The sequence below is a fragment of the Otolemur garnettii genome, unplaced genomic scaffold (genome assembly GCF_000181295.1).
Source record: "Otolemur garnettii isolate 467f Iridium unplaced genomic scaffold, OtoGar3 scaffold00004, whole genome shotgun sequence".
In the NCBI taxonomy this organism is placed as follows: domain Eukaryota; kingdom Metazoa; phylum Chordata; class Mammalia; order Primates; family Galagidae; genus Otolemur; species Otolemur garnettii.
Window position 1 is genome coordinate 35,692,822 of NW_003852399.1, and position 13,447 is coordinate 35,706,268.

The 13,447-nt window shown below is 37.4% G+C and overlaps 1 protein-coding gene across 1 annotated transcript in view; it reads left to right on the top strand.

Moving 5' to 3' along the window:
- CALB1 (calbindin 1) overlaps window positions 1–13,218 on the top strand; it is a 25,227-nt gene extending 12,009 nt beyond the window's left edge. Inside the window, exons 4-11 of the mRNA XM_003782495.2 lie at window positions 1,689–1,772; window positions 1,871–1,927; window positions 4,971–5,048; window positions 7,763–7,818; window positions 7,911–7,950; window positions 8,063–8,116; window positions 11,086–11,157; window positions 11,497–13,218. Coding sequence (XP_003782543.1) covers window positions 1,689–1,772; window positions 1,871–1,927; window positions 4,971–5,048; window positions 7,763–7,818; window positions 7,911–7,950; window positions 8,063–8,116; window positions 11,086–11,157; window positions 11,497–11,610 — 555 coding nt within the window. The 3' untranslated portion in view covers window positions 11,611–13,218. The remainder of the gene's footprint in view (window positions 1–1,688; window positions 1,773–1,870; window positions 1,928–4,970; window positions 5,049–7,762; window positions 7,819–7,910; window positions 7,951–8,062; window positions 8,117–11,085; window positions 11,158–11,496) is intronic.
- Window positions 13,219–13,447: the final 229 nt, after the last annotated feature.

A 13,447-nucleotide genomic window follows, 5' to 3' on the forward strand; every position in this document is an offset into this window, starting at 1 on the left:
AAAAAAAAAAAAAAAAAAAAAATGTTTTCTGAGTCGGTCACACTAAACATCCTGAAAAAATGTTTGATCCCATCACTTAGTCTCACCCCCAATATTGTGCCTAAGAACTGAGTTTTTAGTTTGAGATAGTATTTTACTTTGAGATATTATTTCAAAGGTCTAAAAATAAGTCAAAGGATAGCATGAGGAAAATGAGATTGCCTGCATGTATGGTAGAATGATCCATTTTATGTTAAACTTTTAATTTTTAATGGACCTAAAAGGATGAAACGTAAGAAAAAGATAGATATGATGGTCTGTCCTATAACTTTACAGAAGTTTTAGAACTTAACTGATCTTCAGAGTGATGTAGACTACAGGTTCTTAGACTAAAATCCAGAATTGAGGGTCCATGCTTGAGCTGCAGGGAATTTGACTTCAGGACATTAGATGAAATATAGAGTGTGTGGGTTCATTTTTTAATGATGACAGTGCAGGGATTCCAGCAGAAGGCAATTGAACCCAATACATTTAAAAGATGTTGGAGGCCGGGTACAGTAGCTCCTAGCCCATTGGGAGGCTGACTCAGAAGGATCCCTTGAGCTCAGGAGTTCCAGACCAGCCTGAGTAAGAAGCAAGACCTTGAGTCTAATAAAAAGAAAAAAATTAGCTGGTCATGTGGCAGGCCTGTAGTCTCAGCTATACTGGAGGCTGAGGCAGGAGGATCACTTGAACCCAAGAGTTTTGGGGTTGCTGTGAGCTATGCTGGTGCCACAGCAGTCTACCAGTGAGACTCTGTCTCAAAAAAAAAAAAAAAAAATTAAAAGATGTTGGTTTCTATTTCAGCTCCTTACCTTAGTGATGAGGGAACTGAAGTCCAGAAATGGCTGAGGGGTTGCTGAGGACCACAGCTAATTAGCAGCTGAGCCAGAAATAGAACTCATGACTACAGTGGGGTCATCAATCCAACTCCCTCCTTCTCTGCAGCAATAGAGAGATTGTATTAGTCATAAAATGAGATCTGGGGGCCTTTTATCTTCAAAAAAAAAAAAAGTGGAGTATTGAAGTTATGAAATGAGATGTGAGGGGAAGTGTCATAGAGCCAAGCAGTGGAGATCTAAAATAAACCCAAGCCCTGGATCCACGCAGTGGATGTCCTTTTAGCAGAAATCAACAACCTGAGAGCCGACTTCTCCTGTTACTGTTCAATTTCCCACTGTCCATGGGGCATTTATTCTCCACCTCTCTTTCCACCGCCTTACAGTCATTTTCAGCTTATCTCCCTTGTCTCATCACTGACTTTTTGAGCTTGCGAATGCATCTTTTTCCCTTCCATCCTATCCCCTGCCTTCATGTTTCTTTCATTTCACAAGAAATCTGCGGCCTCCACATGTGCTGCCCCGCACCCCTGGAGAGGAGCGAGACCCGATCTGGGGGCTCAGAGCGCGTGATGGGGGAGTCTGTGCGCATGTGCAGCCCAGAGACGCGCCCCTGTTAGTCCGAACCCAGCCCGTGCAGGGCACCGAGCTTTGGAAACTTGGTGGCAACGACGCACCAGGAAGGGAAAGCTGCTAATGGTTTTCCTCTCCTGCTTTTCTAGACAATAAAGCCGCTGTGAGGGAACAGGCTGAAGGAGAACTGAGCAGAAGGTGATGGCAGCCACTTGTTTTCCTCTCCTTACGTTCATTCCCCCCCTCAATCTTTTCCAGTTGGCTCATGTCTTACCCACAGAAGAGAATTTCCTGCTGCTCTTTCGATGCCAGCAGCTGAAGTCCTGTGAGGAATTCATGAAGGTACAAGAAAGCTGTCGCTTTACGAAAGCTGCTGAGTGTAGAGTTATTATTGGCTTTTTAAAATGTGTTTGGTTTTCCTTATCCAAACTTGCTTACAGACATGGAGAAAATACGATACCGATCACAGTGGCTTCATAGAAACGGAGGAGCTGAAGGTAAGCAAATAAAAACTTGAGCTAAGTTTTTCTTTTTTTTTTTTTTTTTTTTTTCTTTTCATATAAGCCGCTCAGGGATTCGCAGCTTTTTCAGAAAAGCTCCCACAAAAGAAACTCCTGTTGAGCAGAGGCACATTCTCACCCACTCTCCCGCATGGTGAATGAAGTACCAGATCAAAAAGAGACTTCAAGGGCTTCTTGAAATTCTGCTCAGCAATGCAAGAAACTGGTCTTTTCTGGGGTGTCCACAAATTATTACGTAAGGCAATTTATATAAGCCAAATAAGCCACTCGTTGCATTGAAAGTTGAAATTATATTTTGTAGATGGAACATCTATATAAATAGAGTTCCCTTACAAGAGAAAAACACGGACAGAATTATGGGGTACTTCTTATATGCTAACTACGCACATTATCTGACTTAATCTTCGCACGAGTTTTATGAGACCTATCACCCCACTGAGGAACAGGGTTGAGATAAGTTAGGGGATGGACTAAAGGCCGCCCAGATAGAAGGCACAGCGCTGCAAAGTTTAAACCCAGATTTGTCTGCCTCCAAGGCCCTCAGACAGTCTGTACGACCTACTGCCTCTCAGCAACGATAACAATAAAATTCTTCTATAATTCAACTTTTGGAAGAACTACAATTTTGAAATGAATTTTTCAATTCCTATCTCTCTGAGGAGGTTGCAAAGGAAAGGGCAAAAAAAAAAATCTGAAATCAGATTTTACCTCAGAGACAATCACGACATCGTTCTGATTTTTTCATCTTTAAAATATGGATACTAATACTTCCCTTTCAGATTTATTGTGAAGCCCAAGTAATAGGTTGCACGTGAAAGATTTTGTGACATGTAAGGCATAATAAATTATATTATCGTGTGTTCAATGTACTAGCTTTTCAGAAATCCGGCAGTATCCTTCATCTCATTGCCTCAAATCATCCCTAAGATGTCTCAGTCTGAAAGACCCTGTTTTCTCTCCCTTCAGAATACAGAGTGAGGAAAAGGGAAGGGAGTTAATGCTTACTGAGCACCTCTTATGTTGCTGGCAAAGTACGAGCTGCTTGGAACGTCTTTTAACATATAATCCTTACGGAAAATGTGCAAGTATTATTATCATGCCTTATATACAAATAGAAAGACTGAAAGTCAAAGAAATTAGATACTTTTCAAGATCACACAACTGCCTAGGAAAATAATCTAGATTTGCACCTAGAATATCTGATAATTCTAGTGATTTTTTCCAGCCACAAGCTCCACGTGCTTTAGAAGCTCAATTCGTTGACAGCTATCTCTTTTGCTGCTACATGGGGGAAATAAGAATATCGGTTTCCAAGTCATAGTTCAGTGGGGTTTGAGTAGCATACGGTTTTAGAGCTGGAACTGCGACATTTGTAGCATGGCAATTGCTACAAAGTGTTTAACAGCAGCCTCTTGACAATATAAACATTTTAAGTCACCAAAGGTGTGTCTTTTACCAACTTGCAGCTCAGCAACCCACAAAGTGATAGCTAAGCTATTGTGTTTTTATCCAATTGGACCAAAAATACTCTTTTAAAAATCATTTCAAGTTCATAATGAAAACCTTAGCTCATTTCCAATACTGACCTCAAAATATTCTGCAAGTCTCCTTCTTTGTTCTAAATTTTGTTCTCAGAAAGAGATTCTAAATAGAAGTCCTCTTCCCTGGGGAATTTTGAAGATAAGTTGGCATTCTTTTTTAATGGATCTTTCAAGAAAGCTAATTTTAAGATCTGTAATAGAGTAAAACATTTCTTGCGCTCAGACACGACTTTGAATCTCAGCGTCCCAAGGTTTCTCCCAGGCTATTTTTGTGACCACCGTTTTAGTCTCTGATGAGGCTTTTTAACCCAATTAATCTCTGACAAAAGCTTCATAAGACTCAAAAATAAAACTCCCCCCAATAGATAACTTTGAATTTTCCATGCTTCACTTACAGTAGAATGTTTGAAGTGAATAAAAAGAACTTATCAAACCAAGAAAAATATCTCCTTCCGTGAAAACAATGAAGTCAAATCAGACTAGAAGAACTGGTACATTTGGGAGGGAGATAAACTACTGGGGAACCAAAGGACGCTAATCCTTCAATAATATCAGGGCACAGTATCTGCTCAGTTTTTCATAATTACATTAATTCCTTTTCTGAGAAAATAAAGGAGCTACGAATGAACAGCACTAGACAGAATGAAAGACTATTATATGCTTAAGTACTTACACTGTCATTTATATGGAAAGCCTTTGTAAAGCTTTTATTTGACTTATGTCTCTATTAGAAAAAAAAAATTAAACTCACTCCTAACCTCCAACTGTCAAGTTAATAATCAGCTTTTTTCATCCTTCCCACATTGATCTCTATTTCAATGTGATGCATATATTCATCAAGGATTTGATGACGTCATCTGTGGCCAACTTTGAGTCAGTTGCAGCATTTTAACCAGCATGCTTTGGACTGCATCAAACCAAGAACTAACCAACTGGCCCTCTGTAGAACTGAGATGCACACTGCTATAAACCGATACGTTGATACAGCCTCTAAGGGTAAAAAATGCATTTGAAATGAAAGGTAGATCTCCATCTGGTTTACAGATAATTTTTCATAGATGGTACACATGTTGGCTGCTCTCCATGGTACACATGTTCACCACTCTCCACGTATGGAGAAAGGCTCCTATGTTTTTTGCAGGAAAGTCCCAGGAGATGTCAGGAAGTAGAAATACAGCCTTTGGCTGGCTGCTTTTAAAATTTTTCATTCAAATTTGCACACAGACACTCCTGTAATGGAAATTGTAAAAGCATAGCACAAATGACGACAGGTTACCTGTCAAAGGTAGTTCCATGGCTGGAATGCCAGGGGTATTACATGGCTGTGTCTGTCTCCTAAGTTCCTCCCCTCACTTACTCCCACCTTCCAAAAGGGACTTCCTTGGCATCCCTGGTGTGCTCTGTGTTAAGGTTTGCTAAAGTGGAATCAGACTGTACATTATCAATTGAATTTATATGAGTCTTTTCTGTTTTAACAGAACTTTCTAAAAGACCTGCTAGAAAAAGCAAACAAGGTTGTTGATGACACAAAGTTAGCCGAGTATACAGACCTCATGGTAAGACCAATCTTGAAAAGACTGTAGCCAAGAGCTCATGAAATACTGTCATGTTCTTGCTAATTCTCAAGGCTACATAGGGGCATGTCTGGGCATCACACGCACAGAGGTATCATTTCCCTTGAAAATTAAAATACTGGCAGATGCTTACATCCTGTGAAGCGGAGTACTGTAAACACTGGCTTCAAGGGTCACATAATAGCTGAGCATTTCCCTGCTCATGTGCTGTAATTGATCTGACAAAACATGAGGTTTTTTTACAAAACCAGTATGTCACTAAATTATAAAACGTATACATACATGTTACAGTTTATATATATATATATGTATATATAGTTTATACAGATAGTCCTCAAGTTACAAACATCTGACTGATGTATGACTCACACGTAGCATGGAAGCTGTTACAGGTAATAGGTTCTGTTCCAACTTACATACAAATTCAGCATGAGAAGAAAGCTATAGAAACCTATCCTGCTAGCCTGGGAACTGCTAGTATCACTAAAAAAATCACTTCATGTGGAGGTTCTGGATCCATTTTTGTCACAGCTCAGGAAATCATAGGCTGTTAGAGTTTAAGAAGAGCAGATTTTCAGCTACTTTATTGACTTAAAATGAATCTTCTTTCTTTTGACTTTTTCATATGAGGCTACCGTATTGATACTATGGATGAGAAAATCTAAAGCTATCTTGAGTCTCGTGCTTTAGTAAATAGTATAACCAAGATTTATTGTAGAATATTGATAACAGGACCGTGAAAGTGCTTCACACATAGACAACCAATATTTTAGGAAAAATGGAAAAATAAATTAGTGAGGTTCTAGATAAAATAAACCAGTGTCCATAAAGTTAGTTTTCATCTGGATGAAGTTTGCTCATTTTGACTCATTACAGAAGTACAACGACTAGGAGATACATCTGTTTACCCGTGCTTTTAAGTATGGTGATGGTACTGTGAATTCTTATATCATGGATTTAAATAAAACATAGTTATGTATTTTAAAACTATTATCTTATATCAGTTTGATGAAGTTAGACTTTTTAATTATCCTGAGAAATAATCTTACAAGGGTTTGATTATATTTGATGCAACTAATGTTTACTCTCATCCTCTCCGCCCACATTCATTTGTGTAAAATTGAACACTAGAACGTTACTATTGCCTTATTCACTAAACAGTATTATTTAGTGTAAAGTGGATCTAATATTTAGTTACAAAACTAGCAAGAAGGTTTTCATGGTCATCGTTAATTCCTTATTACATTTGCATTTACAACCATACCAGCAAGCAAATGGGGAGACTTTCTCTGTGTCACAATGAGCAAATCTCAGCTCCGAATGACTTTTGGAAAAGGGACAGTAACCTGCATTTTTCAATTTCCTATTTTGTTCCAATCTTAAGGGATACCTATTTAAAGAAAAAACTCCAGGTAGAAATTTGAAGCAGCCTTTCAAAAACCACTCAGATGGGAGGTTTCCCCTGTTGGATTGGCCTGACTTATCTGATTAAATGTCATAAACCAGTTTAAATCCAGGAAGCAAATTAATCAAGAACTAATTAAAATTTAAATATATGTATGTAGGGAAATAATTCCCCATGGGCACTAAACTGTGCAATCTGTCCGGTATCTTTGTAGACAATGTAACAATATTAGAATTTATGGTCAATGGATTAAAAATGTCTTATCAGTATAGGACCTTGAAAAGATCTGGCCCCTACAAAAGATTCTTAGAACATCTCAAACCTGGGGTGGGGCCTGTGGCTCAAAAGGGTAGGGTGCCAGCCCCATATGCTGGAGGTGATGGGTTCAAACCCAGCCCTGGCCAAAAAAGAGAAAAAGAGAATGTCTCAAAGCTTAGAATGGCTTCCCTTTCCTCCTCTTAATCTGTATTCATTACAACCTTGGCCATATTCCTTTCTTCAAAAAAAAAAAAAAATGCTACTTTCCCACACATTTAGTATATATAGTTTTCATATTTAAAATAGTTCGCATATGCTACTTCTGTATAACCTGTTAGGGCAATAGTTGCTGCTTTCTAAAAGCATGAATGTTTCCCCCATATGCGTAGGATGTGGAAGTGTCTGGGTATGTGATGTACATTGAGATAAGTGCAATGGGAAGTTAGGGAGCTTCACTGAGTATCTAGAAAATAGATACTTCATGGAAAATAACACGCTTAATGGCTCGGCACCTGTAGCTCAGTGGTTCGGGCACCAGCCACATACACCGGGGCTAGCGGGTTCAAACCTGGCCCAGGCCTGCTAAAACACTTCAAAATTACTTAAAAATTCTATTCTGTAAGAATTTATTCATTTTATTTGTTTAGTGCTTTTGTTTATGCTAGTCTTTGCTCTCAGAAGGTGAAACAAATTGTTTATTTTCATATCATTGTTTGAAGAGATTCTGGAAGGCCCAAATACTGCCAGACACCATCCCACGTCTTCATACACCTATGAACGTAGTTGCAGTAAAAACAAATGACAGTCCTCTGGAAGCATAGCTGAGACAGCTACTACTCTATAGTATTATGATAAACTCTAGCAATGGATACAAATTATAGAGCTGAATATTTGAATTAAGCTAAAAAAAGTTAGTTTCAAAATGTTACTGTGTATGTAAGTATTTGATAAACAGCTTCATTTTGAAAGTTCATCTCCCTTGTGCCATAAATCATCCCTCGAATGGCTAGAATAATGACGTTCTGTCTTTCAGCTGAAACTATTTGATTCAAATAATGACGGGAAGCTGGAATTAACAGAGATGGCCAGGTGAGTTTAGGAACCATGAAAATGTTGTTGTAATAAGCTGGTCCTTTTCAAAAACTTTAATCTATACATATGATTTTTTTTCTCTCAAAAAGGTTACTACCAGTGCAGGAGAATTTTCTTCTTAAATTTCAGGTATTTAAGTATTTAACTTTTTCTACCTAAATAACATTTTCCTTGAAAAGTTAGAAGGGAAACACATCGAATTATTTTATAGTGTTTTAACATTTGCTCTCTTTGTCTTTAGGGAATCAAAATGTGTGGGAAAGAATTCAATAAAGCTTTTGAGCTGTATGATCAGGTACAAGTTCATTCTTTTTTATCTTTCCTTTTTATGGTGGTAAGAACACTTACAATGAGATCTACCTTCTTAACAAATTAAGCGTGAAATACAATACTGTAACTATAGAGAAAAGCAAGTACAGCAGATCTTTAGAACATATTCATTTTATATAATTGAGACTTCGTGCCCATTGATTAGTAACCCCCCTCCCCATTTCCTCCTCCCTAGCCCTGGAAATCATCATTCTACTTTGTTTCTATGCATTTGACTATTTTATATATATACGTAGAATCATGCAGTATTTGTCGGTGACTGGCTTGTCTCACTTGGCATAATGTCCTCAATTGTCACATATGGCAAGATTTCTTTCTTTGTTAGGGCAGTGAAATGTTTCATTTTATGTATGTAGTACAATCTCTTTATCCACTCCTCCATTGCTGAATGTTTACATTGTTTCCACATCTTGGCTACTGTGAATGATGCAGCAATGAATATTAAAATGCTAGTGCTAATAGCTCATCAAATCATTTTGAATTTAAATCTTTGGATAAATATCCAGAAGTGAGATTGCTGTATCATTTGTAGTTCTCTTTTTAGTTTTTTGAGGAATCCCTATACTGTTTTTACTAGTGACTGCACCATTTTGCATTCCCACCAACAGTGTACAAGGCACCAGTTTCTCCACACCCTCACCAATGCATCTGTGTGAAAATAGGATTCTAACAGGTGTTAGGTGATATATATCTTGTGTGGTTTGTTTCTCTGATGATAAGCTTTGTTTAGCATTTTTTCATATACCTGTTGACTGTTCTGTATGTTTTCTTTGGAGAAATGTCTATTCAAGTCATTAGCTCATTTTAATTGGATTATTATTAGTTCTTTGCTATTGAGTTGTCGGAGTTCTTTACATATTTTGGGATTTAACCCCTGTGTGACATTGGTTGCAAATATTTTCTTCTCTCTCACTCTCTTCAAGTGAGAAAGTTGTTCCTCTCTCACTTTGCTGATTGTTTCCTTTGATGTGCCAAAGCTTTTTAGCTTGATGTGGTCTCATTTGTTCAGTTTGGCTTTTGTTGCCTTCTTTTAGTTTCATATCCATGAAATCTTGGCAAGACCAATGTCATAGCTTTCCCCTATGTTTACTTGTAGGAGTTTTATAGTTTCAAGTCTTACTGTTTAAGTCCTTTTGAGTTGATTTTTCTTTTCTGGTATAAGATGAGGCTCCCATTTCATTATTTTGCATGTGGTTTTCCAGTTTACCCAACACCATTTGTTGAAGAACTATCCCTGCTTCATTTGTCTTTTTTGCCACTTTTGTTGAAGATCAGTTAACAATAAACATGTGAACTGATTTCTGTGTTTTCTATTCTTTTCCGTTAGTGTTTGTGTCTAATTTTATACCAGTACCATACTGTTTTAATTAACGTAACTTTGTAATATTTTGAAATCAGGATGTCTGTTGCCTCCAGCTTTGTTTTTCTTTCTCAAGATGGCTTTGGCTAGTTGGGGCCTTTTGTGATTTCATATGAAATTTAATATTGTTTTTCTATTTCTATAAAAAAAATACCATTGGTATTATGAAAGGATGGCATTGAATTTGTAGAATAATGTAGACATTTTGACAGCATTAAACTTTTCAATTCATAAACACAAATGTCTTTATATTTGCTTGGGTCCTCATTAACTTCTTTTTTCAATGTTTTGTCATTTTCAGTGTACAAGTTTTCACCTCAGTTTGTTCCTAGCTTATTCTTTTGGGTACTGTTGAAAACATGATTTTCTAATTTGCTTTTGGATAGTTTATTATCATAACCTATTTTTTAATTTGTATCCTGCAACTTTATAGAACAGTTTTGTGGAGTCTTAAAGGTTTTCTATATGTAAAAAAAACATGCTTTCTACAAACAGGAACAATTTAACTTCTCTTTTTATTTGGATGCCCTAAAATTGTGTTCTTATCTATAAAAAGAATGTGGGGGGAAATGGGCTATTAAAACTACACAACCAGCTCGGCGCCTGTGGCTCAAGCGGCTAAGGCACCAGCCACATACACCTAAGGTGGCGGGTTCGAATCCCCAGCCCGGGCCCGCCAAACAACAATGATGGCTGCAACCAAAAAAATGGCCAGGCATTGTGGCGGGTACCTGTAGTCCCAGCTACTTGGGAGGCTGAGGCAAGAGACTCGCTTGAGCCCAGGAGTTGGAGGTTGCTGTGAGCTGTGATGCCATGGCACTCTACCCAGGGGGACAGCTTGAGGCTCCATCTAAAAAAAAAAAAAAACTACACAACCAATTTATTATTTTCATAGGAAAAGCATAAAAACCTTGATCCAAATCCAGTACTGTGATTTATCTGCCATAAAGCTTTGAACAAAATGCCAGACTCTTTTGAGCCTCAATTTATTCATTTGTAAATAAGAGATAATAATAATACTCACTCTGCAGGGCTGAATGAGGATAAAGCTAGATGAAAATGTCCAGCACAGTCCTCCTTCCTAGTAGACGGCACCATCCCATGTGTGAGAAAAGCTTGCTGGTGATGGCTCCAAGGCACATGCTTGGTTTGTCTGGTACAACTCTGCCACTGCCTAGTGTAACATGGGGCCATATAGATGGCATCACCAGGCCTCTGTGTCTTCACTTATATGAATATATTTATGATTATTTACTTACTTCAACAGGAGATGATATTAATGTAACATAACATAAAATATTCAAAGTATTATATAAATGTTAAGTTTCTGAGGTGTTTAAATGTAGCGTGAAATATTCAAGGCATTTTACAAATGTATTGAATGAGAGGCGACTCCTATCTCACACATTTTGCAGCTTTGAGGCCTGACAAAGCGAGTTATAACATCTGCCAACTATACAGCTGGGAGATTGTTTAAGGGAGATTTTCTGGGCAGTTATGTCCGTTTCACCCCATCCCCCGCTCCCCTGTTCTATACAGAGTTTGTTGTATACTGTTTACTTCTCCTCCCTCAGGATGGCAATGGATACATAGATGAAAATGAGCTGGATGCTTTACTGAAGGACCTGTGTGAGAAGAATAAACAGGTAACTTAGTTGCCGTGCCACTTGTTTCTTAAGCAGACTTCATGGATCCATCCGGAAGCAACTGCACACCCATTTTGGAAATCTACTTTAAAAATTTATAGAGGAACAGAAATAGATTTCAATTCTTAACTTGATTCGGTTCTGGCTTAAATCAGTGTATCTGTGACAGATAGATTTTTAAAACAAATTTGTGATTATTCACATTTGTTTAAGGACATAATCCAGCTCTTTTGTTAATGGATTGATGGAACAAGCAGTTTTCATCTATTTTATCACTCGACAGTGGTTAATTACCTTCCATATTTAACCAGATTTCAATGCCCTTTATGTTCTATACAGGAACTGGATATTAACAATATTCCAACATACAAGAAGAACATAATGGCTTTGTCGGATGGAGGGAAGCTGTACCGAACAGATCTTGCTCTTATCCTCTGTGCTGAGGACAACTAGAGTTGGTGGTCACAGCCACTTGCTAGCGATACATTGTATCTAAAAAGTAACTGTGCACTATAAGGGAGTAGGCTATATTTTCTTTTATATCTGTAAATTTAACTGCATATAGATGATTATCAGGATGTGTAGCTCATTCTTTTCAGCTTGTTTCTATACTGTTTGTAATGTACAGTTTTTGTAACTACATGATTGAAACGGAGAATGGAGAATGAAGATGCTTAGGCGAGTCAGTATACCCTGTGGAACAAAGAAATATAACCTAACATATTCCTGTTTTCATAAATATGGTTGGATGAGATTTCTCTAAAAATTCCACCAGAATTAACCTCTATGATTCTAGTCTCTGATGTGTAAATGCACATTTGTCACTGAATGAGAACATTATACGTGACAAGCCAAGCACTCTTATTTTAGACAATCATAGGACTGTCCCACAAAGTATTTCTAAGCTGTATTTCCAACTGTTAGGAGGAATGTGCTTTTGCATCTAAAATGCTCACCAAAGTATCAATAGTTATTGTGGCTTTATGAAGTTAACAGTCTCACTAGAGGAGATTTAGTTTACCTAATCAATGTGTCTACTGCTTAATTCCATACAAAACTACTGGCTCACGTTGATTTGGTGATAAGCGAAGACAGCATCAAATGACACGTAAATTTGTCTGATTCTATACCTATATTTCCAAGAAGCCTACTGTCAGAGCAGGACGTTAATCCATTTTCTAAACTGTTTTCATGTGTCGTAGGTTATAATTATTCTAGTAAACTGCTGTTTCATGTCATATTCTGTGTAATCTCTGATTAAATTTAATATACTAAGTATCCTGGTGTCTAGTTTTCATACTTCCTGGATTTTCTTTCAGGTAGAACTGTTCATTTCTAGGTAGAACTGTTCATTTCCACCAACGGTGTCTGCTGCCTCTGAAAGTATTTTTTTCTAGCTATAACAACTCTATTTTTTACTACATAAATTAAATTTTAATGTAAAATTCATAGCATCCTGATTATTGAATGTTCTATCATCAATACTTTTGTGTAACATGTGGATTCTATATTTCATATTGAGATCAGCATTCAAAATAGTAAAATTTCTATCTGTGAATAGTTTCAAATGAGTTTAAAAAATTACATCTGAAGAGAAATGCTAATATATCTCTAGTTATATAGCAAGGGAGATTCTAAAACATTCTTTAAAACACATCCAAGTAACAGTTTCACATATTTGTAGCTAGAGTATTCTATACTGGTTATAGTTGATAAGTAAAGGTTGGTGATTTTGGATTCTTCGGTTGTGAAACAGAAAGCTGTGAGAGATGTGGCTGTGTGAAACTTACAAAGATACTGCCAGGGAGTTAATGATGGTTTGGGATCACCTTGAATATCATTATTCTATAAATTCAACACTTATTTTTTCAATTCATAAATATAACAAAAATTGGGAGCTATCTCTTTCCCTTAAGAATGAAAAGAAAAGAGATCTGCCAAAAATTAAAATTTACCAAATGATGTTAAGTGAATGGCAGATCGGCTTTGCCTGTAGCATGTAAATGGAAGCACTGACATTAGACTGAATTTACTAAGACTAAATAAAGAAAATCACCTTAATCTCTTGTATTTGTTTCTTCTTCAAAATTCAGTTAACGCTGGGCAAGGTAGCTCACGCCTATAATCCCAGCACTCTGGGAGGCTGAGGTAGATGGATCGCCTGAGCTCAGGAGTTTGACACCAGCCTGAGCAAGAGCGAGACCACCTCTTGACTAAAAATAAAGTACCTGGGCATTATGGTGGGCGTCTATAGTCTCAGTTGTTTGGGAGACAGAGGCAAGAAGATCAC